This window comes from Megalobrama amblycephala, linkage group LG24 (genome assembly GCF_018812025.1).
Source record: "Megalobrama amblycephala isolate DHTTF-2021 linkage group LG24, ASM1881202v1, whole genome shotgun sequence".
Taxonomy (NCBI): Eukaryota; Metazoa; Chordata; class Actinopteri; order Cypriniformes; family Xenocyprididae; genus Megalobrama; species Megalobrama amblycephala.
This window is the reverse complement of record NC_063067.1, coordinates 1,182,299-1,199,098: the sequence shown is the minus strand read 5'-3', so window position 1 is coordinate 1,199,098 and position 16,800 is coordinate 1,182,299. Positions and strand designations below refer to the sequence as shown.

The window sequence follows — 16,800 nt, the reverse complement described above, 5'->3', positions numbered from 1 at the left end:
AAATCTGTGCATTAGTTAAGCATGAATTAGTGCATATTAGTGCACCCTTACTGTAAAGTGTTACCGACTAACCCTTTAACGTTTCCACCGCTGAAATGAACACCAATACATCACACCTACTGTAAACGTTTCTCTTTGTGAGCTTTGGTTAGATGTGGCTGAAATGCGACTGTATGCACGACTGCCAGCCTGCATGGAGAGGTTCTTAAAGGTGCCCTAGATTCAAAATTTGAATTTACCTTGGCATAGTTAAATAACAAGAGTTCAGTACATGGAAAAGACATACATTGAGTTTCAAACTCCATTGCTTTCTCTTTATTATGTAAATCTCATTTGTTTAAAAGACTTCCGGAAAACACGCGGATCTCAACATAACACCGACTGTTACGTAACAGTCGGGGTGTACGCCCCCAATATTTGCATATGCCAGCCCATGTTCCCAACATTATGAAAGGCATTAGACAAGGGCAGCCAGTAACATCTGGATCTGCACAGCTGAATCATCAGACTAGGTAAGCAAGAACAACAGCGAAAATGGCAGATGGAGCAATAATAACTGACATGATCCATGATATCATGATATTTTTAGTGATATTTGTAAATTGTCTTTCTAAATGTTTCGTTAGCATGTTGCTAATGAGCACGCGAATTAAAGGGGCGGCGCCCTGAAAAAATCAGTGCATAGTTAATGATGCCCCAAAATAGGCAGTTAAAAAAATTATTTTAAAAAAATCTATGGGGTATTTTGAGCTGAAACTTCACAGTCACATTCAGGAGACACGTTAGACTTATATTACATCTTGTGAAAAGCATTCTTGGGCACCTTTAAGACTCCAGAAGCTTCAAATATCTGTTTGCTGCTCAAAAGTGGCGTTTCTTTCTTTTTTCTTTTACAGCTGCCCTAATTTGTTTGGCAGAAACTTTCCTTATCCGACTGAGTTCTTCTGTGCTCTAAATCACTCACAAATCTTTTGACAGTTCGAAAATCTCTATTCAGTTTTCACAAAATAGCCTATTATTTCTTTTATTGCAAGACACTGCGCAATTTCATGCTTTTCATCTTCAGAAAGATCTTTCTTTTCCCCATATTGCATGAGAACTGTGACTTGGTTAATAATAATGTGGAACATCTTCTTTAGGGTTTCCGTTTACCTACTCGATAAACCTATCTGAGGTAGATAACGGGTTATCAATCTCAGAAGAGATCAAACCTTTGGAGTTCAATAAAAAACTTCAAAGAGGAAATATGAAGCTCTAAAAAACTTACAGGTTGGTCCACTGGTTTTTTGTAAGTTCTTTTTAGAAACTTTGTTGCGGTAATAGGGTTCATATTAGAACCTGTGTGTAGTTGAGGTTCATTCATGAACATTTTCTAAGATGATAAGATTCTACTGCAAGTACAGTTAATGCATGTTTCATCTGCACCTCCTCACATTTCTATAAATTGCCTGATATCCTTGAAAGGCACCATGTTTAACAAAAATTTCAGTTTTACGTTCATAAATGGACAAGATTTTCATAGATAACAAAAGGTAATTTTATGTAAAAATGAAAATAAGAATGAGCTCAGAGGTGATTCACTGGAAAATCCCAGATGTGGCTGATTGGTTGATGGCAAACAGTTTCCAGGAGTTCATCCCTAAGGTTGATCTCACAAAAATGCCCACTCTGTCCCCTCTGCAGCAAACACGATTAAGCAGATATGAACTCCTGTTGAATCCTGTTGTTTAAAACAGAGAATGAAATTGCTGGGGACACTTGAATGAACCTAACTGAAACTATGATAGCTAAAATATTCATATTTAGTGACAGTTCTAGATTCACAAGTGCACATGTAGGAGGACAAAGTTCGAGCACGCACGTGTGAAATCTGAGCGTATTTTCACAGTTAAAACATGACTGCTGCACAAATGGATTTTTAAATGCCAGTCACAGTTTTTATTATTTTTCTTACTGTGGTATTGTAATTTCAGAGATAATAATACAAACATAACTGAAATGTGGGACACTACTTTTGTCTTGCGGGAATGCAGGACAAAGCTCCCAATTTCGGGACTTGCGGAACGTGTGGTCACCCTTGACTGTCATACAGTCTGACATTAATGACAGCTGAGATCCCACAGTGTGACATGAGGATCATGTTCCTACAGTCTGACATACAGCAATCGTAAAGGACTATTATAAATCTTACAGTGTGTACCCAGTGAGTTTTGAGAGGGGCGGAGTTGAATGTGTGTGTGTGTGTGTGTGTTTAACCCCTGAGTCGCACACACACTCACACTAATGCACGAGTCTCTCTGATGGCATTGGCGTCTCTCCACTGGATCGTCAGGCTGCTGGTGGTCCTGATCATCTTTCAGGGTGTGTGTGTGATGTTTTACTACACAACCAACACACACTCGTTCAGGTGAACATTTTTATTTCATTATTAATTGTAATTCAATAATCGCTATTTAAATACATTTTAATCGGGCTCTGTGTTGCTGGATTTAAAGTAGGCCATAGTACCCAAAAAAGTCAAAGGACTAGTTTGTGGTTTATACGATTTAAGGTTGTGAGGGTTTTTATCCTAATTGATGATATTTTGCATTATGAAGTTGTTCAATTGAGGAGTGTAAGAAACACACAATTTAAATGTCATTTTTAGGTTGAAACCTCATTATAATTTTAATCAGAATAGAAATGTTTTCAATTTGTTATGAGAGTAAATTTGTTCAAAACTGGATCGGCGCTGAATCAGAGATACGATTATTTAGTTTGTTCGGGTGTTTCACTCTCTAGCTGCTCTTCAAATAAATCTTTTGATTTACTGCTGTGGAAATATGAGGTTTAAACATTTGCTGTGTTTCTGCACAAATAATTCCACCAATTATTTTTTTTATAAATACTTCTCTTATGCCACAAAATGTATTTTTCGAGAATGCAGTTATTTAGACCCTTTGAGCATTAGTTCACTTTCAACTGAAAATTAGCCCAAGCTTTATTCACCCTCCTGGGACCCGGGAATAAACTTCAGTCCTCTGTAGTGGACATTATATTTTAGTGATTTTCTCTGACATCATACATGTCACAGTTTTAAGTCCTGTAAAGAGCACATTCAGGGCTTTGCAGAAATACCATATTTTTATTGGTTTCGCCATGAAAACAACAAATTCTTGGTCTTTATGTATGACTGAAAATGAAAATTAGCACTCTTATGGAAATATGTAATATTTTGTAATTATCATTTAAATCTGATTAATTTTCATATTCTTTGTTTTAAATCAACATCTCAGGAAAATGTTATGGGGTTTCAAATCAAAATATGACTTTCTGTTACGAAAGAGGGCATTGATTTCATACGTGACCTCTGTAGAGGACACCAGGACTTAAATCATGTTTATCAGGCATTTTAGGAGATATAACAAGTGAATAGGGAAAGAAATTATATATCAATATTCCTATTAATTATTAGATATTATTATGAAAATGTTGCCAAATTATTACTCCCGTTATTCCTTTCTTTTCATTGCATGTTGCTCCAAGAACACATTAATATGCAGATTAGATACAGTGTACAGATGCATCGTATTGAATGGGAAAATCCATGTATGACTATTTTACCCACATATTGCATAAAGTAAAATGGTATATCAATTCCATTATATCTTTCATAACATAGTTGAGAATCATCTTTATACAAAGTTTGGTTAAAAACAATACTGAAGCCTAAAAATTAATTGGTGATCCAAAAAAATAAAAAATAAAAAATAAAAATCCCATTGTTTTTGCCTATAAATGTCATTTCATGCCATGTTATTTTTTAAACAACTTAGTCCTGGTGTCCACTACAGAGGACATAGCATAACATATGAATAAAATATCATTTTTCAAAAAAACAAAAAAAAAGGCATCGAAGCGATGTGGTTGTGAAGTATAATATCTAGCTTCCGTATTCAAAACTCTTGCAGTTCAAAAAGCTTATGCTACGTCCTACACCTTCCCTATTCAACTTATGGAAAAAGTGTAACTGACCCGATGCCAGTTTACTTTCTTCATAACTTGAAGGCGGTCTGGTGGAAGCTAGATATTTTACTTCATAACTTGTTAAATTTGGATTTTTTTTTTATACACAAACACATCGCTTCGCTTCAGAAGGCCTTTATTAACCCCTCGGAGCCGTGTGGAGTACGATTATGATGGATGGATGCACTTTCTTCAGCTCATACTCGTTGTTTCCCGTTCACTGCCATTATAAAGCTCAGATGCATCAGGATATTTACTAATATATCTCAGATTGTGTTCATCAGAAAGAAGAAAGTCATATACACCTAATATGGCTTGAGGGTGAGTAAAGCTTGGGGTCATTTTCATTTGAAAGTGAGCTAATCCTTTAAATATGTAATCATAGCACCTATTTTACTTGTTTTGATGCTTTCGGAGATGTGAGCTCCAGGCCGTCAGTGGCCGTTCAGAGCTCGTGTACCCACAGAGAACAGCTTCTCATTAGACGGTATGTATATATATATATATATATATATATATATATATATATATACAGTTGCAAGAAAAAGTATGTGAATCACTTGCAGAATCTGTGAAAATGTGAATAATTTTAACAAAATAAAGGAGATCATACAAAATGCATGTTATTTTTTATTTAGTACTCTACTGTGTACTACTGTGTGTGGTTACCTGATGATCCACGACTGTTTTTGTGTTTTGTGATGGTTGTTCATGAGTCTCTTGTTTGTCCTGAACAGTTAAACTGAGCTCTGTTCTTCAGAAAAATCCTCCAGCTCCTGCAGATTCTTCAGTTTTCCAGCATCTTCTGCATATTTGAACCCTTTCCAGCAGTGACTGAATGATTTTGAGATCTGTGTTTTCACACTGAGGACAACTGAGGGACTCAAACACAACTATTAAAAAAGGTTCAAACATTCTCTGATGCTCCAGAAGGAAACACGATGCATTGAGAGTCGGGGGGTGAAAACTTTTGCACACAATGAAGATGTCCAAATTTTTTTCATTTAGTACTGCCCATCGGAAGCAACAGAAGATACTTTACTGTTTCCTGGAAGACTAATTAAATGCAATTTACCTTGATATTTGAATCCAAAAGTTTTCACCCACCGACTCTTAATGCATCTTGTTTCCTTCTGGAGCATCAGTGAATGTTTGAACCTTTTTTAACAGTTGTGTTTGAGTCCCTCAGTTGTCCTCAGTGTGAAAAGATGGATCTCAAAATCATTCAGTCACTGCTGGAAAGGGTTCAAATATGCAAAAGATGCTTGAAAACTGAAGAATCTGCAGGAGCTGGAGGATTTTTCTGAAGAACAGAGCTCAGTTTAACTGCTCAGGACAAACAAGAGACTCATGAACAACCATCACAAAACACACAAACAGTCGTGGATCATCAGGTAACCACACACAGTATTGAGAATCAATGGTTCACATACTTATGAATGGGTTATTTTAATAAATTCAGCTATTTTTTTGTCTTGTGGATTTTATGTAAACATCTTTTATGTAAAATATCTAACTCAGGACAGTACTAAATTAAAAGAAAAAAAAAAAACATGCATTTTGTATGATCTCCTTTATTTTGTTAAAATTATTCACATTTTCACAGATTCTGCAAGTGGTTCACATACTTTTTCTTGCAACTGTATATAAAAGATTGTCTATGGCTGTGCTGATATACAGCCATATTGCATGGCTACTCGTGTGATATTGCTCATTTAAAGGCCGTAACATCAGCAAAACATTAATGGGGAAACCTGAGGGTGGATGGGCTGAATTTTTCTCCATTGATGATTCACCTCTTCTAAAGTCAGAAAGAAGACCTTCTTATAAAACTATTTAAATTAAACTCCTTAAGGTAGTTGTGCTCAAAATTCGTTGCTGTTTCTGGAAACAAGTTTGCTTTGACCTCATATTTATGCTATATTTATATATAGTCTACTCATTTTATCTCTGTGCGTTGAAGATTTCTTTTTTTTTTTTTTTGTTTAAATATTAATTATTTTTGTGGTAGAACACATTGTGGCACCAAGATAGGCTACTATGAAGGGAGCCCGGTTTGCTATAGCCCCAAACCGGGCCTAAATATTATGTACAGACTTAGCGATAATATAATTCAATTTGGGGTGAAAAAAAGAGAGATTCTTTTATTAATTTATTAGTTTTAGATCTGACCCCTAATATATCAAACACCTTGTGCTTGAGTTTTTCTGTTAAGAAGTTTGTTTCTATGAAACGGAAGTTGCGATTCGAGTGAAACGGCTTCTGGAACAAGGAAAAAATGTATGAAAAAAAAAGTGCACAGATATTCACCAGCGGCTTTGATGTTTTTTATTAGAGTAGAAGTTTAGTTTTTTTTATTAAAGTTGTAGTTTATAATAGTCTTGCTGTTTCCTGGATCAACGATCATCTGATTTCATGGAAGATTTAGGGTTATAATTTTTCATTGAAATGTTCTAGCAGAAATTGTTCTTTATTTTCAAGAGTGAGGAAGAACTCATAAGACAGAACAACTACAGGAGCAACTAGAATAAAGTAGATTGTGTGCGACAGGTTTAGCAGCAGTTTTGATCACGTTGACAAAAAATTACTTGTTTTTTTTTTTTTTTCGTTCAGAGATGCGATGACAGAGACGCTTCAGCAGCTGCACTGTGCAAAACTCAGGCACAAGTTTTCCATTATCAAACCGGCCAAAAGGTGCGTGAAAATGAAGATCAACCAGTGATCCTGATGTTTCAGAGAACTGACTATTTAATTAAATGTCTTTGTTTCCCTCTCAGTATAAATTTCAAGAGTTTCACGCAGGAGCTGTCAGATTTCTTGAGCTGCCCGTACAAATCAAACCAAACTGAGCGTGAGTTAAACAGGTTTGTGTCTTTAACATCTTTACATTCACGCTTATGCATTTGTCAGGCACTTATTATCCAAAATTGACTTGGATTGCATTCAAGGTTTATATTTTCTCAAGTTGATGAATTGCCCGGGAATCATACTGATGATCCTTGGTACCATAATCAACTTGCATGTTCAGTTGCACATTCCTTTAGTGTCTTCATCTCTTTATCTTTATATGCAGATGAAAAGTTGTTGAGCAACACCGCGGTGCAGATAGATGTTATGTGTGAAACCATAATCATTTCATAAAACATTTGGTATTTTAGGATAACAGTTTGATACTGTTTTTTGTTTTAGAAACTCCCAAATGTGGTTTGTTCTGAAATATCTGTGTTTGTGATGTTACATGCCAATAGCTGTTTCCAACCAGCTATTTTTGTGCAAATTTTGGAATATCGCATAAAAAAACACCAGATGGAAACGCCAGGATGCACGTACATTCTAAAAAAAATGTGCATTGCTCAGTATACATATATTTTTTTATCCGATAAGAAGACATGCGCATAACTACAATGCAAACACTTATAGTAGGGATGCACCGATACCACTTTTTTCTACAACGAGCCCAATACTGACACTTTGATTTTTGGTACTCGCTGATACCGATACCTGTATTGTAACTGCATTTGAAAATATTAAATATATTAGGTAGATAAACCGAAAGAATATGAATCATATTCGTCAATTTAATTTGTTTAGCAAAATATATATTTCCTCCAGTTGGGTCAGATGTTTAGATACTAGTGAAACATCACAATTCTCTATTACATTTTTGATACTACAGCAAAAACTACTAGCATTATTAATGTAAATTTAAAACATTGTTGAAGTAAACAGTCAGTAATAAAATAAGAACAACTAATACAGTTACAAATCGCGCAAATAAATGCAATAGAACAAAGATAAAGAAGTAGTGCTTTTCAGGTTGGTTTAAAATGATTTCTAGTTTTCCAGCCACTAGTTTGTTTCCTTGGTTACCTTGATTGAGTTCATTAGTCCCGGCTGTGTCCTATTAATTAGCCTCGTTTGCCCTGTATTCCCTGTGTTGTCTCTTAGTCTTTGTCGGTTCTCGTCTAAGTATATGTCAGTATTGTACGTTTGTGTTTGATGGTGTTTCCTGGACTATTATTAAAGTCTTCCTTTCTGCATTCCTCCTCATCGTGAGTGTTTATCCACCACGGCACGTGACATACATGAGCAAAAATATATTCTCGGTCAGCGCAGCCTATTGTGCAGGCGTGAATTAGCTGAAGGAAATCAATCGTTTTGCATTTGGTGTGAAAGCTTAATTCGTTGGTGATTCGCTTAGATTTGTCGACGCGCACTCAATTCACTCCAGGTTTTGTTAATCAGCTGGCGCACAGCAGCTATATAGGCGTAAATATTTAATTTGTTAGACATTCTATTAATTCTGTACATTTATTTCATAGACATCCTTCTCTGATATATCCATTCTGCTATGTTGCCTGTGGATTTCTTTGTCACAAGCACTGTACTGTACACACTGTGTGGTATCAGTTGTTGGTATCAGAGCATTTAAATAAGTATGAGTACACAAGCGCAGAATCGTAGTGACCCGATACTGGTATAGATAGTAAATGATCACATTTCTAATGATGTGATCAAACCAACTACATAAAATATAAGCTAGTTCAGATCTGAGAGTGAGAGGAGGAAGTATACGTGTAAGAGGATGAGGACGAGAAAGAACAAAGTGTTTAGTGTTTTCAAGGCTGGATCTGGCAGCACGTAGAATAGTGGACCTCTGTTTAGAGGAGGAAAATCGTGACATTGAGGACCACACAATACTTTTTAGATCTGGTGGGCCTCACACATTTCCCTAATGTGTTTTTTTTTTTCATGCCAGCCTGAATGAGCGAATTAAGGCACACCTGCCTGAAGTCTCTTCCCGAAGGACATTTGCTGAGTTTATGGAGTGAGTGCTGGTGAACTGTGGGTCTTCATTCACTGTCTGTGCTACAGAGGAAGATCCCACCAGTCACTCTACAGATCCAGAGCCCAGTCCGCCATGGAGCCCGAGCCACTGCTGAAGGCCCTCTTTGTCCTGGAGCCCGTGCACTAGATGGAGTCTGACCAGGTACATGAGGAAGTTACATTTTCCGGTTGCTCGTGGAGTACAAGGGCATGGAGGGAAGACCCGCCCACACCCCTGCCACTGAGAATGAGTTGTGCCTGATCTCTGGACAGTTTTATGATGATTTGGAAGAGGATGCTCTTTGATTATCCTATCTCCACTGGTTCTGCCCAGCTCAAAGTCTCCTGCATCTACAGATTTCTCACCGAGCCTCCCTCCGCCCAGCCTCCTCTTTCACAGCCGGTTCCTCAGCCCCACCTTCGCTGGTTCCATTCATCCCCTAGGCTTCTCAACTGACACCACTCAACTGTGTGGATTTGGCAAGTGGATCCCCCGGCTCCACCTCCAGTTGTTGATCCCATCACTCCACCTTGGCCCGTTGACATGTCGGCTCCCTCTTGGCTCTTCCCTTCCTCCGCTCCACCAGATACCATTGTCCTTGCAGCTCCACCAGGCTCCCTCATCCCTCCGGACTTCTTGCCTGCACCACAGACTTTCGAGCCATCCTCTGCGCTTCATCTCTTCACCCCTTCGCTTTTCCTCCGGCTCCACCATGGTCCTCAGGCACCCTTGCTCCACCTCAGTCCTCAGGCACACTGGCTCCACCTCGGACACTCGTCACTGCGGCTCGGCCTCCAGGACCATCGGTGTTGCCCGCTCTCGCTGGCTCTTTATCTGTGTGTAGGGCTCCACTTCCATTGCCTCCATCTCTGTCCATCGTCCCCCTGGTGTCAACAGCCAAGCCTCCACCATGGTTCCTCCCTTCCTCGACTCTGCCGTGGGCCATTCTCCTGGCTGCGCTCTGGGTCCCCGCCTGGCTACTCCTGCTCCTGTCTCCTCCCACCGTCATCGCCACCCTGGTCTCTCCCTCTGTCATTTCCCCTGGCTTCCTGCCCTTCGCCTGCTCTACTTTCACCGCCATAGCCCCTACCCTCCCTCCTCAGCTGTATTATGGCACGGGAGGGGGGACTAATGTAAAGTGTAATTCTGTTTTGGTTTAGTTTCATGGACCACACACTAACTTGCAAATATTTAACTTTATTGGTACAATGAAGTAAAATATTTTCAAGTGAGTGTGTGGTCATATCTCTTCCATAAAGACTTACTACCTGTGACCTGCACCTCAGGTGGTGTGCATCTGCCTAAGTGTCTTAAACATGACTAACATAGACGATGACCGACAAAGAACTGAACCAAACATGAAGTATTTATACACCAGTGAAATGAGTTTTAAATGACAACAGGTGAATGAAATGACTAATCGAACGAACTGAGAAACTAGGTCAAGACAGACAAACTAAGAACAAAGAAAACTGATGAAAACAAACTGAAAGTCCATAAACATGACAGTCCCGTTCTTTGTTCCTTGGATAATACATAGCAGCACTTAACATACATAGAGTATAGAATATTTTCTCTTTAATATTTGCAATTACTATATAAGATATTAGATCACTATACTTTTATTTAATTTACTGTATACAATATACTTTTTTTTTTTTTGTAACCTCATTCTCTGGATGCTGTTCTCCTTTTTTGGATGTAGTGCCTAAAGTAGTGCCTCTTCCATTGCTCCAGTTCTGATGCTCACGTGTCCACTGTTGGCTCTTTCGGCGGTGGACAGGGATCAGCATGGGCACCCTGACTGGTCTGCAGCTATGCAGCTCCATATGCAACAAACTGATGCACTGTGTATTCTGACACCTTTCTATCAGAACCAGCATTAACTTCTGGAGCAGTTTGAGCTACAGGAGCTCGTCTGTTGGATCGAACCACACGGGCCAGCCTTCAATGAGCCTCGGCCGCCCATGACCCTGTCTCCGGTTCTCCACTGTTCCTTCCTTGGAGCACTTTTGATAGATACTGACCACTGCAGACCGGGAACACCCCACAAGAGCTGCAGTTTTGGAGATCCATCACAATTTGACTCTTGTCAAACTCGCTCAAATCCTTACACTTGCCCATTTTTCCTGCTTCTAACACATCAACTTTGAGGACAAAATGTTCACTTGCTGCCTAATATATCCACCCACTAACAGATGATCAGTGTTATTCACTTCACCTGTCTGTGCTCATAATGTCATGCCTGATCAGTGTATATTGACTGATGTGTGTTTTATCTGAAAGCATTGTTTGATTTTGAGAACAGGTGAAATGGTTTTGAGCCCATTGTTTTATTTTGCTAGAAGAGTCAGGGGTTTTGTGAATGTACTTTGAAGATTTGGCTTTGTATTCAATTTTGTGAGAAAATGCGTGAAGGTTTCAAGAAATGTGTCTTTGCAGTTGTGAAAAACTCTAATGTGGCAGCTTTCTAAAAAACATGTCATTATTGTTCAGAGTCACAGAGTTTAAAGAGACAAGCTGTTAAAAACTGTTCAAACAATAAATCTACCTTTGAATACTAAAGTGGTCATTTTCACAGAGATTACACTGATAAAGCTGCTCATGTGACATGAATCCTCATAAACTCTTCTCTCTCTGTGTGTGTTCATGACAGAGTCAGGCTGCAGTTTTGTTGTAACGCCACAGGAACATTCATCCTCACCAAACGCAACACAGCCGACAATCAAACCATCGAATATGAAACAAGCACAACAAAAACATACAAAATGACTGCAGAACTTCACAGTATGCTGCCCGAGGTGTGTGTGTGTGTGTGTGTGTGTGTGTGTGTGTGTGTGTGTGTGTGGGTGTGGGTGTGTGTGTGTGAGCATGCATGGCAAAATGTCCCCACAAAGATGGCAATATTCTTGTCCTTGTGGGGCATTTTTTGGCCCCCATGAGGAAAACGGCTTATAAATCATACTAAGCAATGTTTTCTGAACATGTAAAAATGCAGAACATTTTCTGTGATGGGTAGATTTAGGGTAGGGGAGAGAATATACAGTTTGTACAGTACAAAAATCATCAAGTCTATGGAAAGTCCCTATAAAACATGAAAACGTGTGTGTGTGTGTGTGCAGGACATCCCCTGGTCCGGTCGGCGTCTGGGTCGGTGTGCTGTGGTCGGCAGTGCTGGGATTTTGAAAAACAGCAGCTGTGGACGTGAGATTGACAGCGCAGACTTCGTCATACGGTAAACGCATCCCATCATTCCTTGCTCCCTCACTGACCACAACACATCCGTCAGGATTCATCCATCCTTCCTGTTAATATGATGTTTTCTCTCTCTTTCAGGTTTAATTTGGCAGCGGTTAATGACAGTGATGTTGGGATGAAGACGGATCTGATAACAGTCAACCCCAGTCAGATTCGGTCAGTGTTCACACACACATTTCTAGTTCTAAATAAAATCATAACTAACTACAGCTTTACTCAAAAACACATTCATTGGCCATTACTGGCATCCCTATATACTCAGTTTCCAAATGAAAATAATTCAGATTCAGTTAACTACATTCAGGTCATTGAAAATTTCTTATAGAGAGTATATAATTTATACTCTGTGGTTATGATGAAAATGGAACGCTGGGAAACCAGTCTGCTAACTACTGCCATCTTGTGTCCTAAACATTTTTTTGGATTACAGTAATATTCCTAAAATAGGCTTGATTTAATATATGCAAAATGCATTTCTCTTTGTTTGGCATGCATAATCTAATATTACCATACTAATTCATTTTCAAAATAACAACAGTTACAGTTGCAAGAAAAAGTATGTGAACCACTTGCAGAATCTGTGAAAATGTGAATTATTTTAACAAAATAAAGGAGATAATACAATAGACGGGGGGTAAAAACATTTGGAATTTGAAGATCAAGGTAAATTGTATTTAATTTGTCTTCCGGGAAACATGAAAGTATCTTCTGTTGGTTCCGATGGGCAGTACTAAATGAAAAAAAATTTATATTTAAACAAAATAAGAAAAAATCTTCACCCCCGACTCTTAATGCATCGTGTTTGCTTCTGGAGCATCAGAGAATGTTTGAACCTTTTTTAATAGTTGAGTTTGAGTCCCTCAGTTGTCCTCAGTGTGAAAAGATGAATCTCAAAATCATTCAGTCACTGCTGGAAAGGGTTCAAATATGCAGAAGATGCTGGAAAACTGATGAATCTGCAGGAGCTGGAGGATTTTTCTGAAGAACAGAGCTCAGTTTAACTGCTCAGAACAAACAAGAGACTCATGAACAACCATCACAAAACATAAAAACAGTCGTGGATCATCAGGTAACCACACACAGTATTGAGAATCACGGGTTCACATACTTATGAATGAGGTTACTTTAATAAATTCAGCTATTTTTTTGTCTTGTGGATTATATGTAAACATCTTTTATGTAAAATATCTTACTCAGGACAGTACTAAATAAAAAAATAACATGCAATTTGTATGATCTCCTTTATTTTGTTAAAATTATTCACAGATTCTGCAAATGGTTCACATACTTTTTCTTGCAACTGTATGTATGTATGTAGAAATATTAAACAAGATTATTAAATGCTATAATCATTGTTCATTATTACTTGACCTTTAATGTCAGCTTCACGAGCAAGGACCACTCCACAACCATAAATGTTGGAGAATTATTTACTAAAGAAAGTTAGGGATAAATAGGGAGAGCATGAAGAAGAAGGGGGAAAGGGATGGTAATCAGGTTGAACCGGGCATCTGGTGGTGGAGGCATCATCTTAGGTAAAGTAGGCTGAGTGATTAGGACCCCCAAAGATTGGGAAGAGCTGAGTTAGGCGTGCCTTGACAGAGCTCATTGATATTGTTATGAATTCAAGTGTGGTACCATGATAGGTTCCCACCTGTGCAATAAGTCCATTCGTGAAATTTCTTCACTACTAAATATTCCACGGTCAACTGTTAGTGGTATCATAACAAAGTGAAAGCAATTGGGAACAATAGCAACTCAGGCATGAAGTGGTAGGACACGTAAAATCACAGAGTGGGGTCAGCACATGCTGAGGCTCACAGTGCGCAGAAGTCACCAACTTTCTGCAGAGTCAATAGCTACAGACCTCCAAACTTCATGTGGCCTTCAGATTAGCTCAAGAACAGTGTGTAGAGAGCTTCATGGAATGGGTTTCCATGGCTGAGCAGCTGCATCCAAACCTTACATCACCAAGTGCAATGCAAAGCGTTGGATGCAGTGGTGTAAAGCACGCCGTCACTGGACTCTAGAGCAGTGGAGACGTGTTCTCTGGAGTGACCAATCACGCTTCTCTATCTGGAAATCCGATGGACGAGTCTGGGTTTGGTGGTTCCAGGAGAACGGTACTTGCCTGACTGCATTGTGCCAAGTGTAAAGTTTGGTGGATTATGGTGTGGGGTTGTTTTTCAGGGGTTGGGCTTGAACCCTTAGTTCCAGTGAAAGGAACTCTTAATGCTTCAGCATACCAAGATATTTTGGACAATTTCATGTTCCCTAACCCTAACCCCTTCCTGTTCCAACATGACTGTGCACCAGTGCACAAAGAAAGGTCCATAAAGACATGGATGAGTGAGTTTAGTGTGGAGGAACTTGATTGGTTGAGGCGTGGCCCCGTTTCCGAACTTCAGTTAACTAGTTAACTCCATTTATAAAACATTGTTGTAAATTGATTGGTCTAAATTGATAGTGTTTCTTAAAAACTGTGTGTCTGTAGATACAAAAACCTGGAGAAGAATCCAGATCCGTTGGTGGAGCGGGTCAGTGTGTACGGAAACAGCACCCTCATTATGCCCGCCTTTGCCTACACGTTCTGCACGTCTGTATCAATCAAAACTCTCAAAGTCCTCCAGCCAATCAGACCTCAGCAGCCGGTGGTGTTCTTCAGCCCCTCTTACCTGCAGACGCTGGACCGTTTCTGGAAGGGGCGTGGCCTGCAGGAGGTGCGGCTCTCCACGGGGTTTATGTTAATCAGCACGGCGCTGGAACTGTGTGAGCACGTGCACGTTTATGGATTCTGGCCATTCGGCAGCAACCTGCAGGAGCGTCCGGTTCCATACCATTATTACGACCAGGTGACGGCGAGCCGCCACATGCACAAGATGCCGGAGGAGTTTGTGCGACTACTGCAGCTCCACAGCCAGGGGGCGCTGACACTACACCTGCAGCCCTGCTCCTCACCAGGGGCGGATCTAGAAAATCATTTATAGTGTGGCACGAGGACTGTGAGGGGTGGCAACACCGAAGCAAACAAACATTCAATCATCTATACCAGGGGTTCCCAAACACATTTCTGGAGCCTCCCCAACACTGCACATTTTTCTTTGTCTGACACACCCATTTCAGGTCTTGGAGTCTCGACTAAAGAGCAGGTGTGTTTGATTAAGGGATAAATGAAAACATGCAGTGTTGGGGAGGCTCCAGGAATGAGAGTGGGAACCCCAGATTTTATATAGATCATATATAGGGTACAGTGGGGCTAAAGACACACCTAAAGAAAAATTTACTTTTCACTACACCCACAGTGTATGATTGCATAAAATATATATATATATATATATATATATATATATATATATATATATATATATATGGAGCAACATGTTATGTTTATGAAAATAAATCATAATATATGAGGTGGCGCGGGGGGCCTTTTACCCCACAGACACATGGGGTAAAACCAGCATGGGGCAAGAGACTCACAGTATTGATACAAATACTTGAGCTAAAATAATATGTTTTTAATAATGTCAAGTTAATACTTGTTCAAAAGAATCACTTTAGCAAAGTCTGTACTGTTTTCTGTTTATTTTGACAAATAAAAGAATTAATTTAGTTAAATAAATATATTGTCATTAAAATATGTTAATATGGAAATATATTTAAAAAATATAGAAACAAAATTATTTTAAAAAGTAAAGCTTCTGAAAGCATTGAAGGAGATCCCATAATAATTTAATATACAACCTGAATTCCAGAAAAGTTGGGACGTTTTTTAAATTTGAATGAAATGAAAACTGAAAGACTTTAAAATCACATGAGCCAATATTTTATTCACAATAGAACTTCGGTAACATAACAAATGTTTAAACTGAGAAATTTTTCAATTTTCTACACAAAATGAGCTCATTTCAAATTTGATGTCTGCTACAGGTCTCAAAATAGTTGGCACGGGGGCGTGTTTACCATGGTGTAGCATCTCCTCTTCTTTTCAAAACAGTTTGAAGACGTCTGGGCATCGAGGTTATGAGTTTCTGGAGTTTTGGTGTTGGAATTTGGTGCCATTCTTGCCTGATATAGGTTTCCAGCTGCTGAAGAGTTTGTGGTCGTCTTTGACGTATTTTCCTCTATAAGGTGAAAGATTTGGACTGCAGGCAGGCCAATTCAGCACCCGGACTCTTCTACAATGAAGCCATGCTGTTGTAATAGCTGCAGTATGTGGTTTTGCATTGTCCTGCTGAAATACACAAGGCTTTCCCTGAAATAGAAGTCATCTGGAGGGGAGCATATGTTGCTCTAAAACCTTTATACACCTTTCAGCATTTATAGTGCCTTTCAAAACATGCAAGCTTTTGAACTGAACGCTGATAACACGCTGGAAGGTCTCCCTCCTCTTTAGGACACAGCGTCCGTGATTTCCAACAAGAATGTCAAATTTAAACTCGTCTGACCATTGAACACTCACTTTGAAACAGTCCATCTTAAATGAGCCTTGGCCCACAGGACACGATGGCGCTTCTGGATCATGTTCACATTTGGCTTCCTTTTTGCATGATAGAGCTTTAATTGGCATCTGCAGATGGCACGGCGGATTGCATTTACCGACAGTGGTTTCTGGAAGTATTCCTGGGTCCATTTAGTAATGTCACTGACACAATCATGCCGATGAGTGATGCAGTGTCGTCTGACGACCCAAAGACCACGGGCATCCA

At 39.2% G+C, this 16,800-nt stretch overlaps 1 protein-coding gene across 1 annotated transcript; it reads left to right on the top strand.

The window, feature by feature from the left end:
* Positions 1–2,297: 2,297 nt before the first annotated feature.
* LOC125260256 (alpha-2,8-sialyltransferase 8E-like) lies at positions 2,298–15,238 on the top strand. Its single transcript, XM_048178531.1, has 7 exons — positions 2,298–2,407; positions 6,619–6,699; positions 6,783–6,869; positions 11,490–11,634; positions 11,956–12,068; positions 12,170–12,253; positions 14,586–15,238. Exons 1-7 carry the CDS (start codon positions 2,301–2,303, stop codon positions 15,076–15,078), a joined length of 1,110 nt encoding a protein of 369 aa, XP_048034488.1. The 5' UTR covers positions 2,298–2,300; the 3' UTR covers positions 15,079–15,238.
* Positions 15,239–16,800: the final 1,562 nt, after the last annotated feature.

What these genes read in the sequence shown, in the direction of transcription:
- LOC125260256 (XM_048178531.1), top strand. Translation starts at nt 2,301, where the DNA reads ATGGCATTGGCGTCTCTCCACTGGATCGTCAGGCTGCTGGTGGTCCTG. An exon ending in TTCACAGTATGCTGCCCGAG is followed by an intron (nt 11,635 to 11,955) that starts GTGTGTGTGTGT and finishes GTGTGTGTGCAG; the next exon opens with GACATCCCCTGGTCCGGTCG. An exon ending in CCCAGTCAGATTCGGTCAGT is followed by an intron (nt 12,254 to 14,585) that starts GTTCACACACAC and finishes GTGTGTCTGTAG; the next exon opens with ATACAAAAACCTGGAGAAGA.